This window comes from Lontra canadensis, unplaced genomic scaffold (genome assembly GCF_010015895.1).
Source record: "Lontra canadensis isolate GAN:19392208 unplaced genomic scaffold, GSC_riverotter_1.0 scaffold305, whole genome shotgun sequence".
NCBI lineage: Eukaryota > Metazoa > Chordata > Mammalia > Carnivora > Mustelidae > Lontra > Lontra canadensis.
The window spans coordinates 133,006-149,106 of record NW_022631299.1 but is presented as its reverse complement, the minus strand read 5'-3'; the positions used below and the strand labels follow the sequence as shown (position 1 = coordinate 149,106).

The 16,101-nt window shown below is 46.4% G+C and overlaps 1 protein-coding gene across 2 annotated transcripts; it reads left to right on the top strand.

Moving 5' to 3' along the window:
- The first annotated feature begins 1,870 nt into the window (after positions 1-1,870).
- MEFV (MEFV innate immuity regulator, pyrin) lies at positions 1,871-15,741 on the top strand. Of its 2 annotated transcripts, none has more exons than XM_032850080.1 (10): positions 1,871-2,190; positions 5,138-5,971; positions 7,587-7,942; positions 8,379-8,474; positions 11,509-11,739; positions 12,118-12,140; positions 13,805-13,920; positions 14,100-14,132; positions 14,485-14,517; positions 14,683-15,741. In XM_032850080.1, exons 1-10 carry the CDS (start codon positions 1,917-1,919, stop codon positions 15,234-15,236), a joined length of 2,550 nt encoding a protein of 849 aa, XP_032705971.1. In that variant the 5' UTR covers positions 1,871-1,916; the 3' UTR covers positions 15,237-15,741. The 2 variants fall into 2 exon arrangements, with proteins under 2 accessions (XP_032705971.1, XP_032705970.1); XM_032850079.1 differs by having other exon boundaries at positions 7,560-7,942.
- Positions 15,742-16,101: the final 360 nt, after the last annotated feature.

The window sequence follows — 16,101 nt, the reverse complement described above, 5'->3', positions numbered from 1 at the left end:
TAAAAAAATAAAAAAATAAAAAGGTAGGGAAGTGTAAAGTGTTCTAGCAGAAGCAGACTATAGAGATGTGACAACTAAAAGCAGTGCAGGATCTCTGATTGGACCCTGGGTTGGGGAAAAAAAACCTGTCAAGGACATTATCAGGGCAATTGGAGAAATTTGATTATGGGCTCCTTATAGTATTAAAATGATGTTAATTTTCCTGAGTATGATAATTGTATTCTGATTATTTATTTTTTTTAAGATTTTTATTTATTTGACAGAGAGAGACACAGCGAGAGAGGAACACAAGCAGGGGGAGTAGGAGAAGAAGAAGCAGGCTCCCCAATGAGCAGGGAGCATGATGTGGGGCTTAATCCCAGGACCCTGGGATCATGACCTGAGCCGAAGGCAGACGCTTAACAACTGAGCCACCCAAGCGCTCCTGTATTCTGATTATTTAAAATAATATCCTTGGGTGGCTCAGTGGGTTGAGCCTCTGCCTTCGGCTTAGGTCATGGTCTCAGTGTCCTGGGATGGAGACCCACATCACACTCTCCGCTCGGTGGGGAGCCTGCTTCCCCCTCTCTCTCTGCCTACTTGTGATCTCTGTCTGTCAAATAAATAAATAAAATCTTTAAAATAATATCCTTGTATCCTTGTTCATTGTACTTAGGGTATGTAGGGCATTTGGACTGATAGCTGATAATGTTTTCAATTCATTACAAAATGGTTCAGAGTGGGGAAAAAAAGGAAAAATGAAGTGCACGCATGTGTGTATATAAGAGAGAGAATCACTAAATACTGTAAAATGTAAACAGCTGGTGAATCTAGGTAACTTTTCTAGGTTTAAAATTTTTCAAAACAAACAGTTGGGGATAAAACTCAGGGTATGCAGAAAGACAGAAGCAGTTAACTGTGGAGGTCCGCTCACTGCACATACGACTTCTACTAACCTTGGAGTGACTTCTGGAGCCCGATGCTGGGATGTGAGCTCCAAAGGACACCTATGTCTTTTTCACCCTTGTTTTTCCACATCCTGGCATGGTGTCCAAAATACTTGTTCAGGGGCACCTGGCTGGCTCAGTCAGTAGAGCAGGTGACCCTTGTTCTCGGGGCTCTCATTCAAGCCTCACACTGGGCATAGAGCTCACTTAAAAACAACAATAAACTTGTTCCTAAGAGTGTATGGACAAGCCCCCTCCCTCGTGGGTACGCCCTCAGGAAGCCAAGGCACAGCAGAAAACAAATAAATCAGGATGACAGTCCCACGCATGCTGTTTTGAGGCTTCGTGATGCTGAAAGTACCAGACAACCGGAACTACATCAACAGGGGTGACAGCAGGGCCTGTGTCCTGGCAGTGTCCTTCTGGCTTCACCTCCTTCTGGGCAGGGAAGGACAAAACTTGCAGGGCTGCGTTTCCCCCGCTCCTCCCACCATTTGCTTTGGAGGGCCAGTAAAATCCCAAGAGTCTGGAGGAGAACTGGCCAGACAGACTGACCCTCATCATGGTCCTCAGCAGTGTGGGACCAGTGGCTTTGTTCCTGCTTCCCCTCCCCCACATCACGGGAGAAGAGGCATCTGATTGCCTGCCCAGGATCAAGACTCTGGAATCCAGCCCCAGTCCCTCCTTCACATACTTACCTGTGGCTCTGCAGGGCAGAATGCGAAGGTGATGGCTGGGGCGCTGGAGGACCATGTGGCTGACCTTGAGCCCTCCCAACTGTAAAAGCCTCCAAATCTGTGAGAAAGAGAACGCAAGTGTCATCACTGGGAACAAACAAATGATGACACTCATAGCTCAGTTCCTCCACTGTGCAGAGCATTTCCTGTGCCTTTTCCGCTATTTCACAAGAGGCTTCTTTTTACCCATCCTCTGGGTTCCAGGGCAGAGATTGTTTCAGACAGCTGACTCTGGCCTCTCCTGGTCAACAGCATGATCAAGACGCCCAGTGACCATCTGCTGGACTCCTTAGAGGAGCTGGGAGACAATGACTTTGAGAAGTTCAAGTTTAAGCTGAGCATCAGCCTGGAGAAGGATCACTCCCGGATCCCCCGGGGCCAGCTCCACAATGCCAACCCCGTGAAGCTGGCCACTCTGATGATCACCCACTATGGGGAAGAGAATGCTGCGAGGCTGACCCTGCAAGTCCTGAGGGCCATGAACCAGAATCTCCTGGCAGAGGAGCTTAACAGGGTAATTGGCCCAGGTAAGCGGGCCCCATGCCCCATTCCTCTCCCAGTGCGTCTGGGGTAAAAGGTCCGAGAGGGAACTTGTGTTTAGGCCAATGTGTTGTGACTTGGGGTTAGGAGTCCCAGGTCTACCATGACCCCAGGGACTCTGGTCGAGCAAGTTCTTTGTGCTGCTTAGGTCTTTGGAGCTGGTTTATGATAGCTAAGGCTCCCAATGGCTTTTAAAAAGGGCAGGGGAGGGGGGCAGGGAGTGTTGGAGGGGGAGGCTGAGATTCTCACTGCAGGGTGGAATCAGGAGAGGCGGGAGTTAGATGACTGGTCTTAAAGGGGCCCTAACTTCATTGTGATCAACCCCTATGTACAGACCAGTATCTTCAGGAGAGAGAGAAAAAAAAAGGCTTGCTAACTGACCATATCAGCAGGGTCAACAGGTAATGTTCACATTGAAATCCACTTATTTTCAGTTTTGAGCTCTTCTTTGACACATTTCACAAAGGTATTCTAAAATTCCCAATTCTTTTCCTTCCTTTCTTTCATCTTTTCTCTTTCCTTGTTTTTCTTCCTTCTTCTCCTCCTTGTTCTTCTATTCCGATTTTGCTGTAATTTTCTGATTTTATCACACTGTGATCAACGAGTGTGGCCTATTGGATTTTTGCTTTCAAAGAATTTTTATTATTTGAGATGCGGGGGCAAATACGTAATGGGCTTAAATAGTATTGGTTAGTGTTTGAGTATTTCATCTACTTCTAGACTTTGAGGACATGTTAGAAATGCTTTCCATGTATTTTTCTGGAGTAGAATGTTTAAATAACATAAAAGTTCTCCACTCTTTGAAAGACTGATAGGAAAAAAAAAAAAGAAAGACTAATAGGACGAAACCATGATCTCAGTGTGATTTGATGAGTAGAATTTCATGTTTTAAAACCTGGTTATTGGGGCACCTGGGTGGCTCAGTGCATTAAAGCCTCTGCCTTCAGCTCAGGTCATGATCCCAGGGTCCTGGGATCGAGCCCCACATCAGGCTCTCTGCTCAGCGGGGATCCTGCTTCCTCCTCTCTCTCTGCCTCCTTGTGATATCTCTCTCTGTGTCAAATAAATAAATAAAATCTTTTAAACAAACAAACAAACAAACAAACAAACAAACTGGGTTATTAGCATCTTCAAGGGCTTTCCCATTCGTTCTTGAGCCATTTTGAGGAACTTACATTTTCCCAGGAAGCCAAGTGTTTGCAACAGCAAAGCATTTTAAACAGCTCTGAAGCAATTTTAGTAAGAGCCTCTTCTACCAAAAATTAAAGGGCTGATTACAGGATATCTTCTTTTATTCGTTAGCGTAGTAGTTTTCAAGTTCCATCCAAGGAAGATAATTCAGGGATTCTTTAGAATGTTAGCAAATACTTAATCCAAATTTCTTAACTTTTCTAACTTATAAAACCAACAAATGCATATTAAAATGTGTCATTAACAAAATTTTGAAATTCTAGAGGCCACCAGGGTAATAGTTTGTGCTGTCCTTGAACTCCTTTTTATGTAGTCCTTGGAATTAAGCCTTTGCTGTCATTTCTGTTTAATGAAACGATATCCTGAAACTTCAAAGCAAGCTGGGTTTTTTTTTTTTAATTTTATTCATTTGACAGCGAGAGAGAGAGATCACAAGGAGGCAGAGAGGCAGGCAGAGAGAGAGAGAGGAGGAAGCAGGCTCCCTGCTGAGCAGAGAGCCCGATGCGGGGCTCAATCCCAGGACCCCAGGATCATGACCTGAGCTGAAGGCAGAGGCTTTAACCCACTGAGCCACCCAGGCGCCCCAAAAGTGAGCTGTTTTAAAAACAACAACAACACAGGGGCGCCTGGGTGGTTCAGTCGGCTGAGCAACTGCCTTCAGCTCAGGTCATGATCCGGGAGTCCCGGGACTGAGTCCCATGTCAGGCTCCCTGCTCAGCGGGGAGTCTGCTTCACCTTCTGACCCTCCCCCTTCTCATGCTCTCTCTCTCACTCTCTCTCTCTCAAACAAATAAAATCTTTTTTAAAAACCACCATATCCACTTACTTACCTGTTTGTTAGGATTTTCTTCATGTCATGAAACCATAGAATAAAACAGAAGTCAATTAGTTTCTGAAGTTTTAACTGTCCTTCAAAATCTGTTTTCAAATTTTTATGCCAAATACCTTAATTCTTCTTTTTTGTTTTTAAAGATTTTATTTATTTATTTGGCAGACAGAGATCACAAGTACACAGAGAGGCAGGCAGAGAGAGAGAGAGGAGGAAGCGGGCTCCCTGGTAAGCAGAGAGCCCGATGCGGGGCTCGATCCCAGGACCCTAGGATCATGACCTGAGCCGAAGGCAGAGGCTTTAACCCACTGAGCAACCCAGGCGCCCCCTTAATTCTTCTTATTGATGGTTTTTTTTTAAAGACTTTATTCATTTATTTGACAGAGAGAGATCACAAGTAGACAGAGAGGTAGGCAGAGAAAGAGAGAAAGAGAGAAGCAGGCTCCCTGCTGAGCAGAGAGCCCGATGTGGGACTTGATCCCAGGACCCTGAGATCATGACCTGAGCCAAAGGCAGCAGCTTAACCCACTGAGCCACCCAGGTGCCCCTTATTGATGGGTTTTATAAGAGAGTTTTACACACCTATAATCACACACACGTTACTACCAGTAAACCAGGGGGGATTTTATTTTACAAATTAAGAATTTTGTGTAAGATTTTATATTGGAAACAAGCTCTCCTGCCAAAGAAGTTTGAAAAGCACTATTTGAGAAATATATAGCAAATAATTAGCATTTTATTATTTTTTATCTTTTTTTAGCATTTTATTATTTAATGGTAATTGTTATTGTCTAGGCAACAACAATTCTGAACTTGTCATTTCTGAGAGGATTTTTCTTTCTCTCCCTTCTCTCTCAAACCCTAGCCCTGAGCACTGCACAATTTCATGCCTTGTCATCCTGTTGTCTTTGCAGAGCTTCTGATACAAGCAAGTGGCACTGACGGTTCAGCAATGTCTTGTTCCTCCGGGGAGAATAAGCCCAAAGGTCTGAAGATACCAGATGGCCTGAAAGGTGACAGGCAGCGGCAAAATGGTGATGGGGCCCCTGGCCTGCCATCCAGCCAGCAGGAGGCTGGAAGGGGGCCCCAGAAGAAGCCTCCGGGCAAACAGAGAGATCAGAAGAGTTCTGAGGGCCTGGATATGCTGCACAAGTCAAGGCCCAGGAGCATGACTCTGGGTGCCAGGAGAAGCCCACTCCCTAGCAAACCACAGGGGGAGAAGGGGAGTCCTAGTGCCAGGCTACCCAGGAATGCCAACTCTTTAGGACGGCTCCAAGAACTTGACTCTGGGTTGCTTACTGGGTCCCTAGGAAGAATAAAACCCAAGATCTCTGAAGGACATTTACCTTCAGGACAGAAGCGACCCAGAAGTCTTGAACTTAACATTTTTCTGGGAGAGAGAGAAACTCCCAAACCAGAAACTCTTCTCTCTCAAGATAAAACGAGAAGTGATCATCCAGACTCAGCAGCCGCCCCCAGTGAAGTGGCCACTCTGGATGTAGGTGCTACCGTGGCTCCAGAGAAAGGCTCCAGGAATCCAGAACATTCCATGATTTCAAAGGGGGGAATATTCAGGAATACACTTTCCAGTGCATCACTGTCTGGAGACCAGATGACCTGGGAGCAGCCAGAATCCACAGGACCCTCGAAGAAAAATGGAATTGAGGCTCAAGAACCCCCTGAGGCCTTGAGGGAGATGGTAGGCAGTGAGCTCCATTACTCTTCAGGTCCAGAAGTCCCTTCTTCAGGTAAGAAAGGACCCCAGAACTCAGAAGACCTAGCATCCTTAGGAAGGGTGACCTGTGCAGGTGTTTCCTCACAAACCTTTTATCCCCACTGTATTTATGTCACAAGATCCCTGAGTGCCCCCTGGGAACCCCAACCCATTGAGAATTTGAGGTAGGCTGTGAATCCTGAAAAAAAAAAATGCACGTATGCACATCATCATAAAATGCTGCATCAAAGTTCAAGTTCTTAGACACTTTGAAATCCTTTAGAATGCCAAGGAATTCATGGACCCCAGCTTGAGCCTTTGGGAAAGACTGGGTAAAAATACCTGCTTCTCACAATGACCCCATGGCTGTATTGCATGAGGCTAAGAGTCTGCCATTCACCTCTCTGGGCAGGGAGGTGAGCTATTGGCTAAAATCCTAAATCTCTTTTACTAAGGAGGCAGAAATTGGGATTATGTTGGGTTGTGGATAACAGAAATGTCAAAATAGCACTAACTGAAACAAGACAGAAGTTTCTTTCTCCTTTACATAAATAACACGGATGGCTCAGAACAGATAAGGTACTCCGTGGGTGAGGAACCAAGGCTCCTGCTGTTTTTCTGCTCCACCAAGTTTGCTCTCAAACTCATGGTCTCAGAGGGTGGCATCCTCATTTCAAGCACCAGGATGGAAGGACAAAGGAGAAGAGTATAAGCTTAGGGAAAGTTTCCAGAAGTTTCTAGAAGCTGCTCGTGATGCCTTCATTTATATCCCTTTGGCCTGAATGTAGTCAAATAGCCATACCTAACTGCAAGAAATGGGGTCTTTGTTGGGGGGGGTAGCAATCAATTCTATCACAAGGAAAGGAGGGGAGAATGGTTACTACGGGGCCTTCCCACAATCTCACTTAGAGATGTGATATAAATTCCTGGGATCTTGTGAGAGGCGGTGGGAGGGGACTAATGACTTGAGTATGTTTCTGTTTCTTCTTGTACCTTCTGTCATTTCTGCTTTATGAAAGTCGTGCTATGGTCCTGGGGCACAGCTGGTCGTAGCTCTCATCATGTTGGGTTTATACCCTTCAGCCTTATAAAGTCAAGTCCCTTTCCCTACTTCCATTGAATTCTTCCTGCACAGGGATGTGAAGAGAGGTCCCTTTAGTTCTCTCATTCAACACACACTTCTCACATCCTTACCATGTGCCAGGGACTCTGCTAGGGGTCAGGCTATGAGTGAATCATTATCCCCAGGGGGTCTCTCACTCAAGTCATGAGAAGCCTAGATGGTGGTTTTATGCGGCAAAGCAAACACTGGTCAGAATGTCTCACTACCTTTATATCACCTGCTACATCCATATATGTATAGGAGGAAGGAGTGGAATTTATAACAAAAGGCCTTTCTTTAGGATAATTACCCAGGAATTCCAAGTCTCGGGACTGTCATGAGCCCTTAGCCCTCAAGTCCACTGGGTAGTTTGCTGCCTTGCTGGAGCAAAGTCAGGGGAGGACAAGCTGGAAGTGGCCACAGTCTAACCAGGAATTTGTGTGTCCCAGGCACGGTTCACTGTCTCTCTCTGCTGTCCTTTGTAAGCACCCCTTCATAACGTTCTGGGTTTGTGACTCAGGAAATTCTTCCACTGCCATGTCTCCAGGGAAGCCACAGGATGAGGCTGTATATCCCCCTGGCCGTGCCCAGGAAAGAGATGACTCCTGCAGATACTCCATTGCTTCTAGGGACCCCAAGATCTCAGGCAAATGCTCATCCAGCAGCCTCCTGCGCCTGGCCTCACTCACAGTAAATAACTCGGAAGACTACAAGCAGCAAGAAGGCTTGCACATGGCCACTTTGAGCCCCAAGTCCCTACCACAGTGTGAGCGACACATGAAGCAGGTCCAGCTGCTCTTTTGTGAGGACCACAGGGAGCCTATCTGTCTCATCTGCAGTTTGAGTCAGGAGCATCGAGGCCACCAGGTGCGCCCCATCGAGGAGGCTGCCCTGGAATACAAGGTAGGTCTTCTTGGGGGTGGGGAGGGGAGAGGCTTTTAAAAGTCCGGGATACTTTATTTCCCAACCCTGGGATGTTGGTGCATTAGTCAGCATTCTTCAGCCATAAGTAGCAAAAACACAATACAAGCCAGATCAGCAAAAGAGGGAATTTACTGGTTCATGGAGCTGAGATCCAAAGGCACTAGCTTCAGGTATGGCTGAATCCAGGTGCCCACATGACATTAAGAATCTCTCTCTCTCACCACTTCTTGGATATGCTTCCTCTGGTGTGATGGATTCATTCTCCCCCTTTCCTGGGCCCCCTCCCTGTGCTCTTGGCTGCAGCAAATTCTCCTAAAGCAGCAAAATCTCCTAAAGCAGATTTTCCCCTCTAGAGTTGGCCCAACTAAAGATGGCAGAGGCCAAGTTTAGGCTTCAACAAGTGCCTCTTTTTCAGGAGCAAATTCAAAAGCAGCTGGAGCATCTGAAGGCGTTGAGAAAATCTGGGGAGGAACAGAGATCTCAGGGGGATAAGAAGACTGCAAAATTGCTGGTAAGGGCAGGGGTGTTCTATGGCCAATCCTTGCCTGAGTTCACCCCTGCAAGAGGAGGAAGGGTGCCAAAAGTGGGCAGGGGAGTCCCTAAAGTATATTGTCTCATAGGGAAGCAGAACTTATCACCTGTTTAGAATCGCCTGCTTTTGAGGGGGCAGGGAGGTAACAGGAGTCCAAGGATGACCTCGCCCCTGGAGAGGGAGACCAACACCCAGCAGGAAAGGAAATCTCCAAGGAGACTGTGCTTTCTCATATTCACCACAAAATGGTTTAGAGAAATTAACACCAGTGGCTGTCACTGAGGGGTGGGATTGAGGAAATGGGAAAAGAAACTTTTCCATTTTAAATACTCCTTTGTATTGTTTTTTTTTTTTTAAGGTTTTTTTATTTATTTATTTGACAGACAGAGATCACAAGTAGGCAGAGAGGCAGGCAAAGAGAGAGGAGGAAGCAGGCTCCCCGCTGAGCAGAGAGCCCGACGTGGGGCTCGATCCCAAGACCCTGGGATCATGACCCGAGCCGAAGGCAGAGGCTTTAACCCACTGAGCCACCCAGGCGCCCCTCCTTTGTATTGTTTTTATAATTGTCCTTTTCAGTTTTTTTTAAACCATATGGGTTTTTTAAATTCAAATGGTTAGACATTTTCTTTTAAACTGTCATTTTGTGATGCTACGGATTTCAATGAATACACTTGTTGGCCTTCCACTATTGAACCTGGACACATAAGTTGCTTCCATTTTCCCTGCAAGCAAATTCAATTATCCCAAAGAGCCTTAATTTGTCTGACCCATTCTGTTGGCCGGATCTCATCTCCCACACCACAATGGGAAACAGACAAAGATAACAAAGGGCAGGAATGGAGGTGGGCATGGCATTGGCCCAGGTGTCTAACTTTTGCAAAACTCATGAAGTGTAGTAAAAGAAAACCCCTTTCTAGGGTGCATGGGTGGCTCAGTCAGTTAAGACTGACCTGATTTCAGCTCAGGTCATGATCTCAGGATCATGAGATCAGGCCTACATTGAGCTCCATGCTGGGTGTAGAGTCTGCTTAAGATTCTCTCTCTCCTTCTGTCCTTCCCCTCGTCACCTTCCCCACCCCCACTCACCAGCTCTCTCTCTCTCTCTTTCTCTCTGTCTAAAAAAGAAGAAAAGAAAACCCATTTCTTATAATACCAGGTGTCTTGGAACTTGTGGGTGAAGCAGAGGTCAGGGATGCCCCCCACCATGAAGATGAGGCAGAAGCCTGGGCCACAGGGCAACTCAGGGAGATGAGAAGGTCTGGTCTTCCCTTAAGACACTCGCCATAGCATGAGCCCCCAAGAAAAGGTGATGCTGTTTTCAAGACTTCTACTCCTCCTCCTTCTTTCAATAGTCAAAATACATATATAATTTTTAATCATATGGAAGGGGAGGGAAACTCTTTTTTACAGCACAATGACAGCTAAAACAAGTAAGGAAGGATGGTTATGGGGTGCCTGGCTGCCTCAGTCAGAGAGTACATGACTCTTGATCTCAGAGGCCTGAGTTCAAGCCCTGCGATGGGGGCAGAGATTACTTAAATCAATCAATCAATAAAAACTTCTCAATACTTCAAAAAAAGAAATTCTCCACTATACAAACACCAATATAAAAATCAACACCAACAAAGGTCATCAACAGATGCTAAAATTTTTACAGAAGTTCGTAAGAGAAAAAAATATGGACATCCTCTCAAAGTACCACCCCTCGGATTACTCATTAATTATAAAGGAAATAATACATATTTACACTGAAGAGGCGAGGCAGACCCCTCTTCAACCAAGTGACTGATCCCTGAATCGCAATAATGGTGATGGACAAACTGGACACTATTTGCCTCCCCGTGGGATGTGTTAGGGAGCCCAGAGCATTAAAAATATGGTATTCCTGTCTAAGATACTGAACCTGAATTTAATCATGAGCAAAATTATCAGACAATTTTAAAACACAGGCCATTGAACATGACAACTGATCTGTCCTCTTTAAGGAAAAAAAAGCCAATGTTAGCATCCTTAACAACAAAAGGTGAGGAAACATTTTTGGTTCAAAAGGACTAAAGAACTCAAAATGATGAGATCTCTCAAGTCCAGTCTTAGAAGATCTGAAGGGACTTCTCCCTCCAGAGAGGAAGGAGAAGGCTCTCTAGAGCCACTCCACCTTTCCACAGAAGCTCTTGATAGAACACGGATCCACGTGTGATGGTAGTAGAAGTCAAGTTCACTTATATTCACGTAGGTGGACTGACTGCCTTCATTCAGAGCCACATTGAGGACCTTCTGCATGCCAGCACTTTGGTGGGGAGTAGAGACAAGTCTCCTTCCTGGACACTTTGGTGGTTATAACCTTGTCCATTTACAACCCCAGGCATATGTCATCCTCACACTGGCTTTCAAGGAAGGAAAAAGATGACATCAGATATCTTAGTGTCCTGTGTCTGCCTTAACAGAGTGCTGAAGACTGAATGGCTTAAACCACAGAAATGTATTCTCTCCAGTTCTGTAGGCCAGAAGTCCACAGTCAAGGCGTCAGCAGGACTGGTTCCTTCTGAGGGCCGTGAAGGAGAGACATCTTCCGGGACTCTACCCTCAGCTGGTTGATGTCATCTTTTCCCTGTCTCTTCACATGCTGTTTTCCCTGCGTCTGTGTCCCAACTTCCCCACTCTAATGGCCACTCCAGTATGCCTTACCTTACCTAATTACATCCGCAATGATGTTATTTCCAAAAAGACCGTATTCTTTAGGTCCTAGAGGTTAGGACTTTAACATAAATTTTGGAGGGGATACAAATCAACTCAGAATACTAGGTTTTAGGGAATTTTACAAGAGCCAGCCCCTGCCACCCTCAGTCTGTTCTGGAAGGTTCTGGCCCATTTTGTCTCCTTCTCTGAAATCCAGTCCTCCAAGAAGCTGAGGGATCCAGCCTCTTACCCGCCTCTAGGAGGTGGGCTTCTAGGGATTCCCTGGGTGCACCCATCCAGCACACTGCACAGACCCCTACACCTTTCTGTTCCTCAGAAACAAACTGAAACCCAGAAGCAGAGACTCCGGCACCAGTTGGAGCAGCTGTACCGTCATTTGCAGCAGCAAGAGAAGCTCTTTGTGGCCTCATTAGAGGATCTGAGCCGGACTATTGGCCAGGTCAGGGAGAAATACAGCACCCAAGTGTCCAGAGACATTGCGCATCTTGACAAGCTGATTGGGGACCTGGAGGCCAAGCAGTGCCAGCCGGAATGGGAGCTCATGCAGGTGAGTGTGGCTGGCTTTCCCCTGCCCAGTGTGCCCAGTAGGATGACATGGGCTCCCAGCACTGCCGTTAGCTCTGCCCAAGTCAGTACGAGACAAAGGTCTTGTGCCCAGACCCCTCTGATGACCTCTCAGGAGCCCAGGGTGGCCCCAGCTTTCAAAGGGATCCCCTGGTATCTCCCAGAAGAGAAGAGCAGGGTTTGGGCACATTTCTGTTGCAAGCCCCACCAGGCTGCCACTTCGGGTGATGAAACTTAGAATGGGGGAGAGGTGCCTGGGTTTTGTTGACACCCCAGGGTGGAAAGACCAGGAGGAAAGACCAGGAGTCAGCACAGCCCCTAGGAGACTGATAATGGAGAGCTTCCCTCTTTTCTCTCCTAGGACATCGGAGTCACCCTGCACAGGTACCGAGAGGTCCCCTCATGTTCCCTTGGGTATCCTGCAGGAAGCAGTGGGGGAGGCATCCCTAGGAGGGAGATGCTCCCAACCCCGGGTGTGTGACTCCTCCTGGTCTCCTCCTATCTCCTGCAGCTTCCTAAGTGCTTTCTGGATTTGTGCAGGGAAAATGGGAGTGTGATCAGGGGAGAGAGCATGGGTTGAAGACGGCAAAGAATGAACACAGCCTATCGTGCTAATGATGTTTCCTAAGAAATCTTCCTAAGGATTGCAATTTGCCTCATGAAAACTGTTCCTGCAGAAGTGCCTCCCTCCCTGAGGCCACAAATGCTTACGGTCTAGGGAGGGAAGGACCGTCTAGGAGTGGAGATGCTAAGCCCAGACCGGGGAAGGAAGGGGAGGGAAGGGAGGAGGCTGGACATTACAGTTACCTCAGGAGCTTTACAAAATCCTGACATCCAGGCCCTGGCACACAAATTAAATCCAGATCTTCAAGAGTGTAAGAGCATAAATTCAAGAGCATAAATTTTTGGGTTTTTTTTTCTTTCTTTTTTGGTGGTAAAATACATATAAAATGAAATGTACCACTCTGACCATTTCTAAACGTGCAGTTCCTTGCCATTAAGTGCATCCCTATTGTCGTGCAAGCACCACCACCACCATCTGCAGCACGTTCTCATCCTCCCAAATGGGAGCTCCGTATCATTAAAACATAACTCCCTATTGCCACCTCACCCAGGCCCTGGCAACCACCATTCTATGTCCTGTCTTTATGAATTTGACTGCTCTAACTGCTTTATATAAGTGGAATTTACAGTATTTGTGCTTTTGTGTCTGGCTTACTTCATTCAGCATAACGTCTTCAAGGTTCGTCCATACTGTAAAATGTGTCAGAATTTCATTTCTTTGTAATGTGTAAGAATTTCATTCCTTGAATTAATTCCTTTGGCTGACTAATATTCCACTGTATGTGTATGCCACAATTTGTTTATCCTTTCGTCTATCAATGGACACTTGGGTTGTTTCCATCTTATGGCTATTGTGAATAATGCTGCTATGAATACCACTGCACATCTATCTGTTTGAGTCTCTGCTTTCAATCCTTTGGGGCAAATACCTAGAAGTGGAATTGACGTGTCATATGGTAACTCTATGTTTATTTTTTTGAGGAACCACTATACTATTCCCACAGTGTCTGTACCACTTTATGTTCCTAGCACCAATGCACAAGGGTCCCAATTTTTCCACATCCTTGCTAACACCCGTCATTTTCAGTTTTTCAAAATAATAATAACCATCCTAATGAGTCATAACTCATTGTGGTTTTCTTCTTATTTACTATCATTTTTATTTCAACAGAAAAGGACTAAAGAAGTATAATTAATTTGACATAGGTAATTCTGGGCTGAGCATTTCAATATTAACACCATTTTAAGGCCGTTATTAAAACTTACTGTGATTTTGATATCAGTGGTTTTTATAACCCCTTAGGTGATGCCAATCTGTGGCCAAAGTTGAGAACAAAAAACTCACAGTCCAGGGAGGACTTTCTTTGCCAAGCCCAAGTGGGCTGGGTGTCCCCTGTGGACTCTACACCTTACTTCCACCTCATGGGAACTTGGGCTACCCCCATGCACCAGCGGCTTTCTGGCCAACAGTCTTTTGTCTCTAGGGTCAAGATAGCGACTGTTCCTAAGCCATGGTACACTCCTCCAGAGGTGGAGAAAAAGATCCACTTGATCTACCAGAAATCAGAGTTTATGGAGAAGAGCATGAAGTCTTTCTGGGGTAGGTGGGCTTGGGGGAAATGGGGAAGCACCTGCTTGCTTCCTCTCTGATGTCCATGTAGCCCCGACCCCTCTGACATCCCTTTTCCATCTCCCATGGCCTTTCTGATGCCATCTTCAGCTTCCTCCTGATCTATCCCTAGCTGGGGAACCTAACTCAAGCTCCCTTTCTTCTTCCAGAAACCCTGCGTTCAGAAATGGACACCTTCAATGGTGAGTATAGCGATGGCAGAATGTGCTTGCCGGGGGTTACTGTCATATTCCCTGTGCTGTTGATTTCTGGGCATTATTCAGAAGAGAGAATAACACCTGTAACAAAGGCAGGAGTAAGCCTTCATAGGCTCTGAGTTGGACTTGGTGTCTGGGTCAACTCGTCAGACCACAGGGTCACCAAGGCAGGCTCTAGGGTCCAGGAGAATGGGGTTAATCCAAGGAGAGGAAGCAAGGTCCTGAGCTGGGGTAGGGGTCTTTGTCTTTCCTTGTTGTGATGACCAGGGTACATTCAGACTCTGAATCGGGATACTTCGGTTTCACCGCACCCCTCCCCTCTTCTTTTTCTCTGTAGTTCCAGAACTGATATGCGCTCAGGCACATGCTGGTAAGTGTCCAGACTGAGGCAAGTGGACTTCACCTGCTGGGTCCCTGTGCAGACCTCCAGTGCGTTCCAGAAGACTGTCCCTATCCATGTTTCCTGGAGGTGGGGAGAACCCTGTGGGTGTACTGTCCATGGACCCCCAACAAGGTATTCTAATTCTTTCTGCAGTTAATGTGATTCTGGATACAGAAACTGCCCACCCTAACCTCATCTTCTCTAATAACCTGAAGAGCGTAAGACTTGGAAACAAGTGGAATCGTCTGCCTGACAATCCAGAAAGATTTGATAGTTGCACCATCGCCCTAGGCCTTCCAAGCTTCCTCTCTGGCCGCCATTACTGGGAAGTGGAGGTGGGGAACAAAACAGGGTGGATCCTGGGCATCTGCAAGGCATCTGCAAGCAGGAAAGGGACCATGACGCTGTCAGCCAACAACGGCTACTGGGTGGTGATGATGATGAAGCGAAATGAGTACCAGGTGTCCACCATTCCCCCAACACGCCTGCAGATAAGGGAAGCCCCCAGACGTGTGGGCATCTTCCTGGACTACATGGCTGGAGACATTTCCTTTTACAATGTAACATACAAATCCCTCATCTACACATTCACCAGCTTCTCTTTTTCTGGGGCCCTTCAGCCTATGTTCAGCCCGGGAATACATGATGGAGGGAAGAACATGGATCCTCTGACCATCTGTCCCATGGCTGACCAGAGGCCTCAATGAATGCCCAGCACTTCGCATCTCTCTTCCAGCTCCCAGCCTTGTATCTTGAATCTGTACACTCAACTGTCATTATTGAATGCCTACTGGGTTCCAGCTGCTGTGGTAACATAACAAGAGAAGAGTGCCTGTGCCCAAAGAGCCTATGGAATGGGAGCAGAAATAAGCTGAGAACCCAAATATTGGTAAACAAAGGGTGAAGAAAACATGTACTGATGACACCTAAGAGGAAGAAGTACATGGCTGTAGCTTAATAAATCCTTGTATGAATTAGCACCCTGAGATGTCACTAAGACAGAGAGCTCACCCCCTTTTAGCCCCAGAGCTCTATGGCAAGGATGTGTCCCCTTATTCTATCCTCCTATCCTCTTCCTTGAGGACTTGGAAAGCTGAGAAACAAAACAAGCAGACTGGACTGTTATATTTTTGTACCTGGATTAATGAACTACAGATTTTAAGAATATTGGCTAGGCCTCGTAAATAAATCAATTATAAAACTTGGTCATAACTGCACTCAGTTTGCACTCAGTTTGTTGTCACTTAATCATTGTGAGATTCCATTTCCCTACTGAACACCATGAGAAAGATGGAGCTGCTATAGTGGGATATTTGATACATGTTTGACACATATTCCCAATGTCAGTTTTGTTTTGTTTTTTTAAGATTTTATTTATTTATTTGACACAGAGAGAGAGAGAGATCACAAGTAGGCAGAGGAGCAGACAGAGGGGGAGGGGGAAGCAGGCTCCCTGCTGAGCAGAGAGCCCGACGTGGGGCTCGATCCCAGGACCCTGAGATCATGACCCAAGCTGAAGGCAGAGGCTCAACCCACTGAGCCACCCAGGCGCCCTCCAGTGTCAGGTTTTTG